Source organism: Epinephelus lanceolatus, chromosome 9, assembly GCF_041903045.1.
Source record: "Epinephelus lanceolatus isolate andai-2023 chromosome 9, ASM4190304v1, whole genome shotgun sequence".
In the NCBI taxonomy this organism is placed as follows: Eukaryota; Metazoa; Chordata; class Actinopteri; order Perciformes; family Serranidae; genus Epinephelus; species Epinephelus lanceolatus.
Window position 1 is genome coordinate 45,291,696 of NC_135742.1, and position 18,279 is coordinate 45,309,974.

The 18,279-nt window shown below is 41.8% G+C and overlaps 1 protein-coding gene and 1 long non-coding RNA gene across 8 annotated transcripts in view; one reads left to right on the forward strand and one right to left on the reverse strand.

Annotated features, from left to right (window-relative positions):
* The window catches only part of cacna1ba (calcium channel, voltage-dependent, N type, alpha 1B subunit, a), a 775,969-nt gene that overhangs the window by 172,812 nt on the left and 584,878 nt on the right, over window positions 1-18,279 (forward strand). For all 7 annotated transcript variants that reach the window (XR_013492059.1, XM_078170996.1, XM_078170991.1 and 4 more), the window contains one exon: window positions 7,392-7,483. Coding sequence is in view for 6 of the 7 variants with exons in the window: in XM_078170996.1 (XP_078027122.1) it covers window positions 7,392-7,483 (92 nt within the window). In the remaining variant the exon portion in view is untranslated. The remainder of the gene's footprint in view (window positions 1-7,391; window positions 7,484-18,279) is intronic.
* LOC144464304 (uncharacterized) lies at window positions 12,743-15,996 on the reverse strand. Its single transcript, XR_013492060.1, has 4 exons — window positions 15,889-15,996; window positions 15,716-15,780; window positions 15,521-15,599; window positions 12,743-12,940 (listed from the first exon to the last, which is right to left on the reverse strand). It is a non-coding gene; the product is annotated as an uncharacterized LOC144464304 (long non-coding RNA).

Here is an 18,279-nt window from a genome sequence, read left to right on the forward strand (position 1 = left end):
TTTTGGAAAACTCATGGAATTTTGCTGAACCTTCCACATAATGTAACATAACTGTGAATGGATGTTCTGTAATTTAGCCGTCGACAAAATAATGCAGCTCTAATATGCCTGCTCGATATATCATTTCAGCATTGGCATTGCGATGTGCATTAGTCGCATTGAAGGCTGTGCAGTGTCAAGTAAGGCAAATTAACTTAAACATCTTATCTGATGCTTGATACAAATGGAAAACTTGCACAGTTCTCATTTTTCATGACTTAAACCGGCCAAACCTTCTATCTTTAGACATTATGTGTACATATGAAGTAGTGTGGCAGTGAGACCCTCCTGCATGAGTGTAACTGCCCTCGGTTCCAAAGCATAGTGCAGGGAGCCTCAACTGATGCTTCACAATGTCTTTATTGAACTCATGAGGAATAATCTTGAAGCAACGTGAAAACTATAAAAATTACAAAAATACAAAATTTTAATCATCAATCAATTTCAAACATAATCACATCATAACCCATATACACCCTTTATATTAATTAAAGGTCCACAGAAAATACAAACATGATACACAAAATAGATTTAACCCAATGTACAAACATTAACCCATAAAAAGAACCTACAGGCCAAGCAAAAATGAAGACACACCCCCATAGCTTCACAAAAAAAACCAACCTATAACAGAAATCTACCCAAAGGAAATCACAACTCTTCAAATTACCTAATGAGAAAACAAACAAGGCAAATAACATAACAAACAGACTCAAACCTGCAGCACCCGAGCAATAACATTAAACAGCGTACCTCATTGTGCTCACCCAGGGCGTGGCCACCGGGGTGGCTGGGGGTGGCACCGGCTACCCCTGGAATATGATTGGCCACCCTGCCTGGCCACCCCCACCAGAGTTGCCAATCAGTTTGTCCGGATTTGTGTTGTGATGATCTGCAGTATTGTAATTCACATTGACTGGAAAGCATTGCTTTTGTAGACCAAAATATACAAATATAGACTATTTGGGTCTGTGGGCTCAAACAAAATGTAAGTCTTAATGACAAAATGTGTCTCTCTGACGTAATTTGAGGGGGGGACACAGGGGACATGTCCCCCGCACTTCCCTTATCTGTGCCCTCCATCCCCCGCCGTTACAACCGTTCAATTCGTTTTTGACATGTGGTAATGTGTTTTTCCGAGCCATCTTTAAGCGCACCATAAGTAGGCGGCACCAGGCGCATACACGCTGTCATGTTGTGATCAGAATCAATGGCACACAGACGAGAGGTGTGCTGCTGGACAGTGCCGCTGTGTTAACTATGTTCAGCAAACCAGCCAGCAAGAAGGAAAAACCCCTTGCACAGTTTCTTCCAAACAAACCGTGTAAGTTGAGTAATGCTGTCGCATGTAGAAATGTTAGCTAAATGATGACTGATTAATAGACGCCAATGTATCAAGTTAAGCTAGTTAACAAGAATACTAATGTTATTGTTACCTATGTTAAATTGCTTGCTAGCTAGTTTCATGCTAGGAATAAACGCACTCCTCCTTAATAAGAACTTGTGCTCACTATTGCTTTGCACATATATTTTTTTAAATCTTTATTGCCACAATATAAAGAGCAGGGTCAGTGAGGAGACAGTGGACCAGAGGCCAGCAAGGATAATCATGCAGGGTCTTCACAGGTGAGAAGAGATTAAAACTGGCTGAGAGAAAATATCTAGAGCATAAAAGTGACTTTGCGATCAATTTCCACAGCTATGTCACCACTACTATTCTTAATCCTATTATAAATTTTGCTTTGCACATTTATTATTTATATCATTGCAATAGATAGAAGAGGGACAGGGAGAAACCAGGCATGTAGCAGCACCAATTATCAGCCCAAGGCTTCACAGGTAAGGACAAATTATAACTGGCTAAGGAAATGTCTATAGGACTCTAAGATTAATTTTCACAGCTATTACAGAACTAATCTTATTTATACTCTAAAATGTTTTTGTCTGTATTGTAATAGCAATACTACTGCATTATTTGTGTTTTAAAGGCAGCAGGTATAGGTCATGCCATTTTCTCATATTCATGAAAAAATGATGATGATGATGATGATGATGTGAGCACGCAAAAAAAATCAAAGCTACATTGCATCCCCCTTGTTAAGAATTAACAATTCGACCACTGAGTATACTCTTCCAGAGCACAGATCAACCCACTCAAACAAACAAAAAACATTTTACTCAGTCAGATAAGATTTCTAAATGCTGGATGCTACACTGTTCTGTGCATTATTTGGGTAAATAAAATAGTTATATTATTCATACCTCAGCCTACCGTTTATTATGATCTAAGATTGTGGGGTATTTAAAAAAATGTAATTTCAGTGTGCCACCCTTCCACAGTCTGTGCCCCTAGCTTGCCCCACCAAGAAAATTTTTTTAGACACGCCCCTGCGCTCACCAAGGGCATTAATGAATTATCTGGCACAGCTCCCGATCCTCACGTGCAGCCGACTCCGTTTCCAAACAATACCGCTGACTCAATCTTCACATGTGGATGATTCCGTGTCTCTAGAACCGTTACCGTACTCTCAAACTTCACGTTTATGTGGCTCCGTGTCTCCAAACAGTTCCACTTACTCCGCTATCCATACACAGCTCTCCTCGGCTTAATTTAAAGTTACTGCAGGTGTGCATATCTATGGGGGCGCCAACCCACATAATCACGGACCATCTAACCTGGGAAACATCTGACACCTTGAGGAATCAACGGGTAACTGCAGGGATGAGTCATTTAACCAAAATACATAGAAATTAACCCAACAAATTTACAAAATGATGGAAACCCAAATAAACAAGGAAAAATTTAATAACCAAAAATGTGAGCCATGGCGTCAGTTACAATGTGTGTGTGTAGAAAAGTACCGTAATCAGGTTGGCAAGTGCAGCAGACACATTTGAAGTGCATGCTTTTCCGAAATTCAAATTTTGTTTTGGGTCCTTGAAAAGTGATGGACATTTTTTAAAATTTTGTCCATGAAATGTGCAGGAAGTGAAACATTGAGTGCTTTCACTTTCACAAGTTACAGTTTTGTTTATGTGAATAGAGCTTTTAAAACCTTGAATAAGCCTCAGGATGTCAACTTTGTGTATCCATCAACATTATTCTAGTTCACACTTCATCGCCTTTGGCAGTGCAAGTAGAGGAGTGCACTTATGTTTTAGTGCCCTTCAAGTTGGATGTCTTTTTTTTTTTTTTTTTTAATTTCTATATACTTAATTAATAATGAAACTAATTTTGAAATTCAATTTTTAAACTCTGCTGTCATTAACACACAGGTCCGAAATACACACATATGCACAAACAGGACCTATACATGCACAAAGTGGAGAGATGTCAGAGTGAGGGGGCTGCCATGGACGGGCGCCCCAAGCCGTTGGGGGGCTCGTTGCCTTGCTCAAGGGCACCTCTCCAGCCACCAATCCACGCTCCATATTTGGTCCAGATGGGGACTTTAACAGGTGACCCCCCGGTTCCCAAGCCAAGTCCCTATGGACTGAGCTACTGCTGTCCCCATTGGTCATTAGTACTTTTTTAGTAGTACAATGTTAGAAATTAACTTTTTTGTCCACCTGCCACTGTGGCTGGTGGATTCCAAAATCTACTAGCCATTCAATCATTTTTTTTTTGGCTGATAAGTGAAGCAAATCCAGCAGCCACTTGCATATTTTACCAGCATTTGGCTGGTGGCTGGTGCCAATTTCCAACCCTGGGTATTTTTGTATATATATATATCTTTTTAACAAATCCAACACTTTCAAGCTTTTAAACATTTTATGGTGCCTTACACATCTCTACAAAGCCCTCGAAGTGAAAGCAGCACATTTGCAGAGCAGCAGTATTAGTGCTCCATCTGTGTCTACACAGGGTGTTTTCAGCAGTGCTGGAAGAAAAATTCAGATCCTGTACTTAGCCTAAGTAAAAGTCTGTAAGTATAATAAGGAAAATGTACTTAAAGTATTAAAAGTAAATACTCAATGCAACAACAAAAATAAAAATAAAAAAGTCCTCTGTCACTGTTGTAATATTATATATTATATGACTCATAAATAGGATTTTATTGTTGTAGCTGGGTGGGGTGAAACTAATTTTGAACGCTTTGTGCCATACTGCAACTAATGATTATTTTTATTATGGATAAATCTGCTGATTATTATCTCCATTAACTGATTGTTTGGTTTGTAAAAAATAGTGGAAATAGTGAAAATGGCGTGACAATGACCCAGAGCCTCAAGTGACACCTTCAGTTATATTTGTTTTGTCCAACCAACAGTCCAAACCTCAGGGGAGGAAGTGGAACCCAAGATCGGCAGTTCAGGAGGCAGAGGCAGCTCTTAGACATGCAGAGATTGTAGGTAATGTTCAGTTTGGCCGGGGAGGCCTGGGGCTTGGCTCAGGTAAACCGGTATGGAATACAGCAGGCCTCAAAGATAAAAGAAAGCTGGTTGTAGAACAGATACGCAGACAGGAAGAGATAGTAAGGGGTGCAAAGGTAGTGGCCCAGGCTAAACAGGGACAGTGGTTGAATTGGGAAAGTGTAGAGAAGAGGAAGCTTAGTTGGAGGGACCTGTGGAGTATGGAGGAGAATCGTATTAGATTCCTGGTAGGGGCTACATACGATGTGTTACCAACCCCCCAGAACCTAAAACTGTGGGTAAATGAGGACCCATCATGCCCATTGTGTTCACGTACCGCAACTTTAAAGCATATTTTGTCAGGCTGTAAAGTTAGCTTGTCACAAGGCCGATATACATGGCGACATAATCAGGTGTTGAAATGTTTAGCTGCAGGCATCGAAGGGAAACGAAGACAGGTGAATTCAGAAGGTGTTAAGGATAGGGGCTTAGTAATTCAGTTTGTCCGTGAGGGAGAGAAATACAGAAGGGATAAGTTAGTGAGGAGGCAAGGGTGTGGCCGCCTAGAAGGTGCTTGTGATTGGGAAATGCAAGTAGATTTAGGGGGAAAGCTTGTTGTTCCTCAGGAAATAGTCTGTACCAGGCAGAGGTCTGACTTAGTGTTGTGGTCAGTGAGTCAACAGATAGTTTATTTCATTGAGCTGACAGTTCCTTGGGAAGACTCAGTGGAAGAAGCCTATGAAAGAAAAAAGCTTAGATATGCAGACTTAGGAGCAGAAGCTGAGCAGCGAGGATGGAAGACTAGGATTTGTCCAGTGGAAGTGGGGTGTAGGGGATTCATAGCAAGATCAACTGTCTCACTCCTGGGGGAACTCGGAGTGCGGGGACAGAATTTGAGGAAGACAGTGAGGGAAATGTCAGATGAAGCAATTAAATGCAGCCAGTTTATCTATTACAGAAGAAATAATGTCAGCTGGGGGCCAGCAGGGGGAACTACTAAGCAGGGCACATAACTCCTTGAGATCAGGTGGAGAGATCCACTTCCTGTCAGGAGAAATCCAGGAAGAGGAAGTATTTAAGTGTGGGAGTGGCCTATTGGAATCCATTTTGTTTGAGGCCATGCGGCAAGGTGAGTGTGCTTGCTGATCCTGTAAGTCCAGTTAGCTCCTTTAACTTTCGCTTATATTGTAGTTATGCTATGTAGTGTGTGAAATAGAGTATGGTGAATGTGACAGGAAAGCTAGTATCAGCATTGCTTCTGCTTGGAGCTCGCATGTATGGAGCCTGGGTTTGGTTGAAGATGGCAGTGCTGTTTGGGCTGAGAAAGCCATGTGTAAGTAAGAAGGAAATCCAGGAAGAGGAAGGTTATTTAAGTGTGGGAGTGGCCTATTTGAATCCATTTTGTTTGAGACCATGCTGCAAAGTGAGTGTGTTTGCTGATCCTGTGAGTTCATTTATCTCCTTTAACTTTAGCTTACATTGTAGTTATGCTGTGTAGCGTGTGAAATAGAGTATGGTGAATGTGCTAGTAAAGGTAGTATCAGCATTGCTTCTGCCTGGAGCTCGCATAAACGGAGCCTGGGCTTGGTTGAAGGTGGCAGTGCTGTTTGGGCTGAGATCACTGTCCAGCCTCCTGGAGGTGTCATTGTTGTGAGGGCTCGTCCTGGGGAGGTAGACTGTACAGCCTAACCCGGCGGGGGAGTGTGATAGCCTAACAAGGCTTCCTTCCCTGGGTCTACCTCCTCTGTGGTAGTATAGGTAAGGTAAAGGAGGTTGTTCGGTTAGTGTGGGGAGCAGTGAGACCTGGCATTAGGGGAGTGTCTCTGGGACGCCAGAGATCACTGTCTAGCCTCCTGGAGGTGTCGTGGGACTAACTAGACGAAACACCGGTGAAAGGAGGTTCCCACCCGATGACCCCAAAGACATGTTAGTTATCACTGCTCACGGGTCTGTATAGTTAAGCCTTGCCATAATAGCTTATCGTAGGGCTTAGGAGGATTATTCACTGAGTGCTGATCCCTTTTTTTTTTTTTTTTTTTTTTAGAGCACAAACTTCTTGTGTTTATTTGAATGAATTCAGCTTGATTAAAAATAAATTAACATTACTAAAATGATAAACAAAAGAAAACCAGAAAATCTTTTGTAGAAAAACATTTGTGAAGCTGGACCCATGGATTGTTTTTTACATGAAAACAAATAGTTGACAATAAATTTTCTGTCAGTTACCTTATTGATTAATTGATTAACTGTCTCAGCTGTGCTTAAATAAACTTGTGGGTAGTTTAATGTACAATAAAACATTTTATAAACTCTTTAAATTTGTATTTTAATACAGTAATTGAGTAAGTGAATTTAGTTACAGTCTATCACTGGTGATCAGGCATAGTACTGAATGTAGGTCACCTAAGTTCATAAGTGCTATATCGTAGGCAACTGGACAACATCTTCAAGAAATGCAAGTCCAGTTGCCTACAATATAGCACTTATCATTACCATGACCTTGATGACTGAGAATCTTCACCGACATGTCACCCAAGTGTTGGCAGTGCTCAGAGCCCAATACACAATCACCGTGGTAACACCTATAAAACAGAGGGAAATAGACATGAAGCGCAAAGATGCCATTACGCAGCCTATTTATTCAGCTGTATTGATTAAAGTAGAGGTGTTTCTGTTCTGTCAGATGTCTGTCAGAGTAACACAGCTGAAATGCCTTCGGTGTCGACAAGCTGTTACAAATAATTCCAATGCCATATATCTGCATTGTCCCAATTTGTGCTGTGGTGAGAGACTCTGGTATGATAAGAGTTAGTAGCACTGCCTCAGTTGTTCACAATTTGTGTGCCAGCCTCATAAATGATTTGATAATGATGAAATGATGTTTAAAGTAATTCTTGTAGCACTGATGATTATCTTTTCCCACAGATGGTTTTAGACAAACAGCTGCTGTCTATAGAAAGGACCTGTAATCTTGATCCCATGCTGTGTTGTGTGTGCAGGATCCTGGCCACCGTGGGGGCTGACTTTGATCTAAGAACACTAAGAGCAGTGAGAGTTCTACGGCCACTCAAACTCGTCTCTGGCATTCCAAGTAAGTTCACTTCACATTTTAAAACATTTTTTTGCAACTAGTGTAACTGCTAGCACTGATAATAAAACAGCAATATCACATTCCAGACACAGAGCTAAAAGTCAGGACATACCACACTTAACCCAGCTTAACATAAAGACTGAAAACTGGCTCATTTACACATCGTATCTCATTTGTTTAATCTGCACATAACCAGAGATGTAAAACTGATAATTTCTGGTTTTGGGAAGAGTTATGTGCTGGTGTTATCTCTTGTCAAACACCAGTCGGGCTTGTCTTCACAGTGAGGCTGCCAAGTGTTATGCTTTTATGTTTTTTCAGAGACCAAAACCAAAACATGTGCAAAGTGTATCTGGCAACCAGGGCCACACCCAGTGACACTCCAGAAATACTTTGTGGATCAGTGAACGGTTGTTAATTGAAAAATAGTTAAAGCACATAACTCTCCCTAAAACCGAAACAATGTGACGGGTATGACGTAGGCAAAGACATGAATGTTTCCAGTTGCCTTTCTGTCAGGTCCACTAAATTTGTGCTATATTGAGGCTCTTATTTCTATTTTGCAAGTAATAAGCCCAGTTCACACCAAAGATTTGTGATGAGAGTTGAAACAGGCAACTATTTGCAACGTGCCGGTCTGCAATGTTCTAAAAACCTGCCGCTTCACATCAGTGCAACTAGATGAGAAGATGTGTCATCTTTATGCAACAATTCTGTGTACTTCTGTTCTGATTTCCAGCTTTTCAGACTTATTTTGTGGCTGAATATAATTTGTAGCTTCTTAAAATATGAATGAGGATAGTGATGGTGAGATACAGCCTACAGTTGCATTTGTAGTAGTGATGAAACAGTGAAAAACAGAAACAAACAAGCAACAGATGGACTGTATTCATAATAAATACGTCAAAATAATATAAATAACCAGCACCAAATAATCAGTTAGTGAGAATGTGTGTGGGGGAAGGCAAATACAGCAAGCAGCAGCAGCAACCTACCGCCTGACACCGGCACGCCGTGAGGACAGGAACAGGGCTCCACAGAGATGGAGCACCTGCCTCAGCAAGCGAAAACAGCATCTGCGGTCACTTTGACTTGACCAGCGGACTTCATTACAAGCCAATAGGCTGTTGAAACAGGTGACGTGCTTTACATTCTGAAACCAGCCACCTATGATTTGACCAGCTGAGTTACAGGTGACACCATCAGCTGGCTTGAGTTGAGCTCAGACCGGCCAGTTCACACCACTGCAACATTCTAAAACAGCTTCATCTTGTCACGAATCACTGGTCTAAACTGGGCTTAAGTGGTCCTCTTTGTAGTTGACTTTGGATGGTGGTGGCATGTGGTTGTGAATTACTCACCAGGACGTCTTATCAACTTAACTGTCTGTAATCTCTCCTTCTCTACATCTAGCTAGCTAATTGCTAGCTATCCAAGTTTAGTTTTTTTTAATGTAAACATCAGTAAACATCAACGAAAGATGGAGAAGATGGACTACAGCTGATTTTGCATCCTGCTAGCCATTGTACAGGGGTTGGAAAATAAATTAGATGACCTCTGTGCTGCATACGTTTCCAACAGTATATCAGGCACTGTAATATCCTGTGATTTACACAAAGGAGGAGGCCTGTGCTTCACAATGAATAAAGACTGCTGTGATGGTGAGAATGTGAGGTGCTGTCCTGTTCCTGCTGTGGATCATTGCTGTTCAGAGGCAGCCGCAGAACGCTGCCTGTGTTCAGGAGGAGCGACCATACAGCTGTCTTGTTGGGGTTGGGATGTATGGACAGTTAAGTCATTCCACAACCAGAAACCATGGATTACCAGAACCATCAGGAAACATTGACAATTATAAAGCAGCAGCCAACAATGAAAGAAGACACAAAAATGGACTAAATTACAGTGCACAAGTTAAAGGACCTAATAGGATCACATTGCACTGGAGTTGCACCTTGTGTAATTCCATGTGACAAATAAATGATTGATTAATAATAATGATAGTAATAATAACAATAAAATTGTGTTTCTGAACAAACAGAATACATTGTGTTAATCAATGAGCTTTAGAGGTCTTTAGAGGTGTGTTTTTGAATTTTGGACAGAGACAGAACAGGCGTTTCGTCCTGCTTCTTGTTTTAATGCTAAACTAGGCCAGCCAAGTTTGGATTCTGGCTCTGCACTTAAAACACAAAATAAGATTGCCATTGATCTTCTCATCTCATTCTCAGAGCGTGTGTTTTCCATAGAGGTCAGCTGTTCCTTTAAGGAATGAAGCTCGGTGTAAGTTAAATCAGGAAGACTTTCTTTGTGCTCATTCATTCACAACTCTCTCCATCCCACTTCCACTGCTTCCTCTAATTAGCTGACTGTGGGTGTTCACTCTTTTACTTATCCAATCAAACCTTGCCACGATCTCTCTCTGCCATTCAGGATGTCACTGCAAAATTTTAAATCTGCTCGCTTTTCTGCTGCTGTCAGCCATCATTTTAGGCAGAATATTTGCGCCCTCCTCCACCCCGATCACCTCCAGCCATCATATCCAGAGTCCAGGGCATACTTAACGAAGGCTCATTCCTCTACTCATCCAGATCATCAGCACACAGCGATTGGAGGAGTCAAGTAGTTCTTGCAAAGCGTTTCAGAGTTCCATTCACTGCCCCCTAAAACACTTGTTAGTCTATCTATAATTTGACACTGAGAAAAACCTCTCTTTGCTAAGAATAATATTTTGCCTTCTTACACTTTAACTTAGTTCTGATACCATGTTTCTCACTATCACAATGCTACTTAGCAAGCAATGATCTGCCGGGAAGTTGAGGCACAGCCATATTTATCACACGTAAACACTGGCTGCAAGTTGAATAAGCATGAGTTTAGTGGATCAAATTCATCATCATCTTAAACACATGCTTCAATGGAAAGGATATAACTTAAGGAAAACTTGACCTTTTGTACAAAGGACTTAAATTAGTCAATGCCACAGATTTGCTTTAATTTGATTGCTGACCTACAAATGGTGCAGGATCTTAAATATTTCTTCTTCACTTTACCTGTTATAACTTCTTGTGTTTTAAATGTATCTGTATCCTCCTGCTACTCAATAACCATTCACAATCACACATTGATGTAACTGCCAATAGTAGCACTTTGGGGTTCAGTATCTTACTCATTGACATGGAGCCGTTGATTGAACCCCCGATCTTCTGATTAGTGAATGTCCCGCCAACCGGTTGGTTTGCTACAGTCCAAAAGCTCTCTGAGCATTTTTAATCTAAATGATAAACACTATAACCCAGAAAGTGATAAGAAAGTTTATATTCTTACACTTAAGTTCTTTATCAAACAGAGAAATACACCTGTACACCTTCTGAATTCAAGTTTCTCTCTTTCACCAAACTAAGAAGTTAGCTTATTTACCTCGTTAACTAATCCTGCATACAAACTCCGCAGAAACAAAATAAAACTCACCAAAGCCATCTTGGTTAGACTTTTTAGTCATCCAGTTAGTTAGTTCATGGTTCCAACAATCACCAATTTGGCACCTGCGCTCTCTCATTGGCTGGGGAAATCTCCGCCCAGAAGCGGTCCGGGCTCACAAAAACATCAAAATACAGTTAAAGGGCAGGAGCTCTGTAAACAGAGTCACCACCACACATGAGTAGAAGCCCATAGGTGGTGATTAAGCAGGATTTCATTTGTATATGTCTATATTTTGTTTTGTTTGAAAATCCTCCAGATCCTACCTTTAATGCTGTGAATGGACTTCCTATTCACATAGTCTCCTTCATTTTGTGAAGGAGCAATGATGGGAATGTGGGTTCCATTAGTGCACCCTATCACACCGGGAAATCCTAAAAGAAATTAAAATGACTCATCTCAGTCTGAGGTTGCAGCACCATGTCATTAACTGAATATGATTTATAATCATAAATTTTAACTGATTTCTACATCATTCACCTGCAATCCTGTGGAACTCCTCCTTGATGACCCTCACGGGTTTATGTCCAGGGAACACAACAAAAGAGTTTAATAGACGTTTCAGAGCTAGGGACACTTTTCTTACGGCTCTGCAGACAATGGCCTTACTGATATTTTCTGCATCTCCGATATTATACAGAAAACTCCCGTTTGCAAAAAATGAAGAGCAACACAAAGAATCTGGGTAGATGAAAGTGCACGTCCACGGTTGGTGACGTTGGTTATGTCATGACAGATGAGGTTATGGATATAAATGATGGACTGTGATGTGAAATGGCACCGTTCAAAAAGAAAATGTTCTGGAAATGATAATACGTCAATTCTGGGCCTGTGAATAATCTCCCGACGAATGCGTAACTCCATCCTCAGTAATACTGCCTCTTCGTCCTCAGGGTCCTCCAAGAACGGACATGCCGTGGTCGAAAAAAGTAGATTTAGAAGTAGAACACACTTAAGGATCCGACTTTACCTTGAGGACAGATGATCAAACTTGCTGAAACCCATGCGACACTAAACGAATGAATGAATGAATCACACTGTGTGTGTGGCGTAAGAGGGAGGAGACAGCTAGAAACTTGAGGTTCATTGAAGAAAACCTGCTCCCGACCAGGTTAGGTTCACAGAGTCAGTTGCCATAGTAACTGACACAGAGCTTCAGTTACCTCTCTTTCTGAAACGGGCTGGAGTTACTCTGCTTTCTCTGGTTTAAGTTACCTCCCTTTCTGAAACGGAAAACCCAGAGTTTCCCTCATTTCAGGGTTAACAGACTCAGAGTTTTCACTAAACCTGATTTGTGAAACAGACCCGCGGTGTCTGTCAGCGCAGCTGCCTGTTCCACCAGTAGTGGTGGACTGACCTCTGGTGGCACGTGATGGACACTACATACAATGGGTTTAATAGACAGACGAGTGCCTGTGTTTTTGATGGCATTAAAAATCATGCTGGCGGAATTTCTAATTACCCTGGTATACCATAAGACCATAATATTGCTTAAGCCTACTCACCATGCCATTGCAATTGCAATAAAAGTCCAGCAAGCAAAAAGCCAGTAAGAATAATTTATGAATGTAGCCTAATCTGCACAGACAATGAAAATAAGACTGCAGTTCATTCAGGTAGGCTAACTTAGGCTGCACCAAAGCAACAAATAATAGTAATAATAATAATACTAATACTAATACTAATAATAATAATAATAATAATAATAATAATAATACATTTTATTTGTTTAGCGCTTTTCAAAACACTCAAAGACATTTTACAAAAACAAGAAAAAAACAAAATTAAAACAACATAAGAGCAGTACAACACAGTTAAGAGCAAGAATGGGGATTGAATGCAAGCCTGAACAGGTGGGTGTTGAGCAAACATTTGAAGGAGTTTAAGTCTGTACAGTTACAGTTGTGTTGGGGAAGAGAGTTCCAGAGGGAGGGGGCAGCAGTGGAGAAGGATTTGTCCCCCCAGGTTTTGTGCTTGGTCCTGTGTGGTAGAGAGAGGAGATTTGCATCAGAGGAGCGGAGACTGCGGGAGGGGATGTGACGGTGCAACAGGTCAGTGAGGTAAGATTGGGCCAGGTTATGGAGGGCTTTGAAGGTGAGGAGAAGGACTTTGAACTAGTGCTGCACGAGTAATCTAATCGCAATCGCGATGTCAGGCTGTGCCAATACATAACCGCATAAAAGGCTGCGATTTGCGATTTAATGTAAATAAATGTTAACGTATGTGCCTGTGAACATGACTACCTGTCCTGTAGTAGTGTTGTGTCATTCGCGAACGAATTGTTCAAAAGAATGAATCTGTTGAGCGAACGTACTGAACTGAATCACTTCCGGAACTGATTCGTTCATTTCTCAGTTCAGTTGAGCTCAGCAGCAAGCATGCAGGCCGGGAGTGGAACTGCTGATTCGGTCTGTGTGTACGATGAATCACTCGCGAGTCACGAGGCAGCCAGGGTGCAGGGAGGGACTGCTTACCGCATGATGAATCACTTGGTGAACGAATCACTCAGTGAACGATGTAACCTTGATTCCTGAGTGATTCAAATCATTTCTTCTCAGTGATACACTTTCATAGGGACTGTTTTCTCCAAGCTAACGGCTAATGTAGCCAGGAGTCAAGCCACATGAACACAATCACACACCTCCCCATTGTTTTAACAGACTTAGTTTCCAGATAAACAAACTTAAAACATTACGCTAGCCAGTAATGAGACTCACCAGTGCAGGGCAGACGCAGCAACGAAGAGAGACTGAGTCGGACTACGCAGTACACAGTCAGGGCAGTCAGGTAAACGAATCGTTTGAACGAATCTTTTGAATGCATCTTTTTAATGAACTGATTCTAGTGATTCAGTAACATCTAAAGAGCTACTTTGCCCATCACTATCCTGTAGTGTGTGGAGTTTGTTGACATCACGCCCACAAGCTATCCTGGTGTGTGCAGCACATATGGTCAGGTGACCACCCAGCGTGCAGCAGTGACAAACACAGACACAGAAGAAGAGCATGAGCACAACCAAGAACAGGCTGAGTTGGTGGCGAAAAGACCCCAACATCTATTATATGGCGATACTTTGGATTCAGGTACGGTGACGTTGAACAGAAAGATGTGCTGTGTAAAAGTTTAAACGTTAAAGTCGGCACGTCCCGCGGCAACACGACCAATCTATGTCAACACTTGAGACAGCACAGAGAAAAGTAGGAAGAATGCATATGAGAGAAAGGTTAAAGACAAAGGGACAACTGAAAGTCGCCAGAGCCTCATACAACAACATCCAAGCACAGTTACGCAAACATTTGTAAGTGTCACAGGGAAATCATGGACTCCATAACAAACTATATGATAACAAATGAAAAACTGAGCAATTTTGCTCGGTTTCGGCCCACTTGACAAGCTGCTGTGTTGTGCTATTCACGTTCTGGAATTTGACAACGCCTGAACGCAACACAGGCTCACTCCACTGTGTGTCCAGTGCTGGGCTGCGCTGCTGTGCGAGCAGCGTGTTTGACTGTGCTCAGTCTGTTGATGGTCATTTACACTGTCCTTAACAATAATTATGTCAGGTCAGGTTAGGTCAGTGTGTCAGGTCAGGTCAGTGCCCCCTAATATAATGTAGGGGAAACACTGAATCAAGCAAGAAGACTAATGATACCATTTTTTTTTTTTATTATATTGAAATCGCAATCGCAAATCGTGATATTGTCCACACAAATCGCAATCGCACATTTTTATCAAATCGTGCAGCACTACTTTGAACTGAATACGTTGAGGACTTGGGAGCCAGTGGAGGTTCTGAAGGATGGAGGAGCGGGACTGGGTGAGGAGACGCGCAGCAGAGTTCTGGATGTAGGCCTACTGTAGTTTATTGAGGACTTTAGAGGATGAACCATACAGAATGCTATTGCAGTAGTCGAGTCTGGATGTGATGAATGCGTGAATCAGAATTTCTGCAGTGGAGAAGGTGAGTGAGGGGCGGAGCTGAGCTATGTTTTTTAGATGGAAGAAAGCGGTTTTGGTGATACGATTACCATGCAGTTCAAATGAAAGGTTGCTGTCAAAAGTGACTCCGAGGTTGTGTAGATGTGGAGATGGAGAAAGTGTAGAATTTGTAACATTAAGGCTGAAATTATGGATGGTTTTAGTAAGGGAACTGGGGCCGATTATGATCATGTCTGATTTGTCACAGTTGAGTTGTAGAAAGTTAGTTTGCATCCAGGATTTTAGTTCAGTGAGGCAATTATCAAGTGTGGAGCAGATAGCTGTAGTGATGGATTTAGTGGCGATGTAGATCTGGACGTCGACGGCATAGCAGTGGAAATGGAGGCCATATTGGCGGATGATGTTACCAAGTGGGAGGATGTAAAGGATGAAAAGGACAGGACCAGGGCCGTGCAGAGACCTTTGGAGGGGCAGGTGCTGAACGTTAAAAAGGGGCACATGGAACAAGACTTTAAAACACCTTATGACGGCATAACTAGCTGAATTATAGCAACCTATATTCATAAAGAATGTAACATGAAATCACATCATACTCTATCATTGTCCCCATCTGTGTTTTACCTGATGGGGTACAGTTGCTGTTGAGGGGTTGCTGGGGCTACTGCTGCTTGAAGTGTTGGAGGGCTGTGTTGATCTGAGACTGTAGACATTAAAACAAGCATGGGAAAGATGGTAGCTGATTAAACAAGTGTTATGTGATAATAACAAGATGCAAAGATTGCTGACAGTGCTTGGAACTGGCTCACTGTGACTGACCTGCTGTAGTGCTGATGGTTTGTAGAAGACTGGTTGCTGAGAGAGTCTGCAGCCAAGGCTGACTGCTGGAAGTAAACAGGGGGAGATGCTCACAGGACTGATGGCTGCTGCTGTTGTATTTTATACCTGAATATCTCTGCAATGTAAACAACTGGTACATGTGTTATTCTTACCTGTTGTGCTCTTCACCCAGCTGGTGAGGGATCCACTACCTTTAGCAGCCTCACGCAGCTCCTTTTGTTTTTGCTTCCACCTCCTCTCCTTACGAGGCATGTCTGCACAATGAAATATCATGATTAATATTGAAATTAAAATACTGTATACTATGGCCACAAGTTTGCTCCATGGTGCTGATCCAGAATCTGTCCTTAATTATTTATTCCTAGTGCTATAATAATAAAGTGATAATAATAAGAAGAGTAAAGTAATAGCGTAATCAATATAACATAATGTATTTATGCTTACATTCAATTTGTTTGACTATCCACTTTGCGCAAGGCAGAAAGCTAATTAAATGTTTAAATTGCGCAGATAAATATACATATATTTATAGATGTATACATACACACAATATATTAGTTAAAATGACATTTTTTTACTGACATTTTCCTATTTCTTCCTGGTGAGATATTGTTCAGTTTATATAATAATTTTGCTGTTGTAAACATTAACTTTGCTGCTGTGAAAGCAATATTTTGTCATATTTAAAATATACATCTATTCTAATCCTGTTCTGGATGCATTTTCTTTACAAAATATAGAAATACAGTGTGTTATTTAAAAATATTGTAATTATAACAGTCCAACATTATGTGAATATGCATATTGCATAGTTTTAGTGAAATATAAGCCCTCCAGAAAGGCGGGGAAAGCCCTGTAAATCATATGTTCTCTAAAACGGTGGACAGAACTACACTTCCCCCATGACAAAAGAAAGACAGAAACAAGAAGCCGATCATACTCCCCAGAGGCGGTCCTGGCTAGTTTTACGCCCTGGGCGAACCATCCCTCTGTGTTTTTTCCCTCACATAGATTGCGCCCTGGGCGGTCGCCCACATTGCCCATAGCAAAAACCGTCCCTGATACTCCCCTCCGCCCCCCTGCCCTCCTCAGTTAACTAGCAGCTAATGGCCACTACTTGTCAAGTTAGTAACAGCAGAGTATCTGACTCTGATAACAGGTAATGTTGCACACAGCATGCTTATTTCACTTCGTCAGTTGCCTTACAATACACCAAACAACGAGCACATGCTGCAAACCCTACTTACCGGCATTTGAAGATAAATAACTACGGAAGTGCATTGCATTCACTGGATAAAAGTGTCTGATTTTTTTTATCCAGTGAATATATGAGATCTTTTCTCATAATTACGAGATCAGGATCTCGTAATTACGAGATAAGGTGTCTAATTTTTTTTTATCCAGTGAATGCAATGCGCTTCCGTAAATAACTCCTGTAAGCTCGTCAGTTCTTTTCCTGCGGAGTTTGCAGCATCCCGGTGTCGTCAGCCGCAGTCAGAACAGGGAGGGCAAGTGAGGGCACGTGAGGGCGTGTCGGGGCACGTCAAGGATGACCAAGGTTAAAGGTCATCATGTAACTGACAGCAGCCAGGGCATTTTATTTAGCTATATTATGATTAATTATTATTAATTGTTAAATGTTAATTGTTAAAGGGCACAGGCAGGCCTACACACACACACACACACACGCACCAAAATTTAAAAAAAAAAAAAAAATGCCTTGACAAAAGGGCATGTGCCCATCAAGGGGCAAAGAGGCAGGTGCTCGAGCACCCTCGGACTGAAACGTCTCAAATAAAAAAAAAAGTGAGTGGCAACAACGCACTCCAGGATTTTTGACAGAAAGGGGAGGTTAGAGATGGGCCGGAAGTTGGTCATGATGTCGGGATTGAGTCTGGGTTTTTTGAGGATAGGGGTGACAGCGGCGAGTTTCAGAGAATCTGGGACTAAGCCGGAGCTGAGGGAGGCACTGATAATTCTGGAGATGAGTGGGGAGATAGAAGGGAGACAGGACTTAACAAGTGAGGAAGGGATTGGGTTGTGAATTGATGTAGAGTTACTTATACCTGTAGTGGGTTTTGTGAGGTCCAGAGGGGTCAATGGGGGAAAGTGTGACAGTGGCAGAACGGAGGTGGGGGGAAGAACAGTTGGAGGGGTTGGGAAGGTTGCTGTAGATAGTGTTAATTTTTGTTTGGAAGAACGACAAGAATGAGTTACTGTAGGGCTGCTCGATTATGGAAAAAATCATAATCATAATTATGCGGCACATGTGATGACTTATATTGTTGACACGATGGCATGTCATTTCTGTCTCTACATGGTTGCACGTTTACAATTGTCCTCTGCTCTCTGTATCACGTATGGTGGAGATCGGCCCCGATGCGCACATGCACACACACACACGTACACGCGCACACACACAGACACGTGCGTGCGCGCGCGCGCACACACACACACACACACACACACACACACAGACCAACCTCTCTTGCTCTCCCTCTGCCATTTTCCACACACTGTTTTTGAAATCTTCCGCGATCACC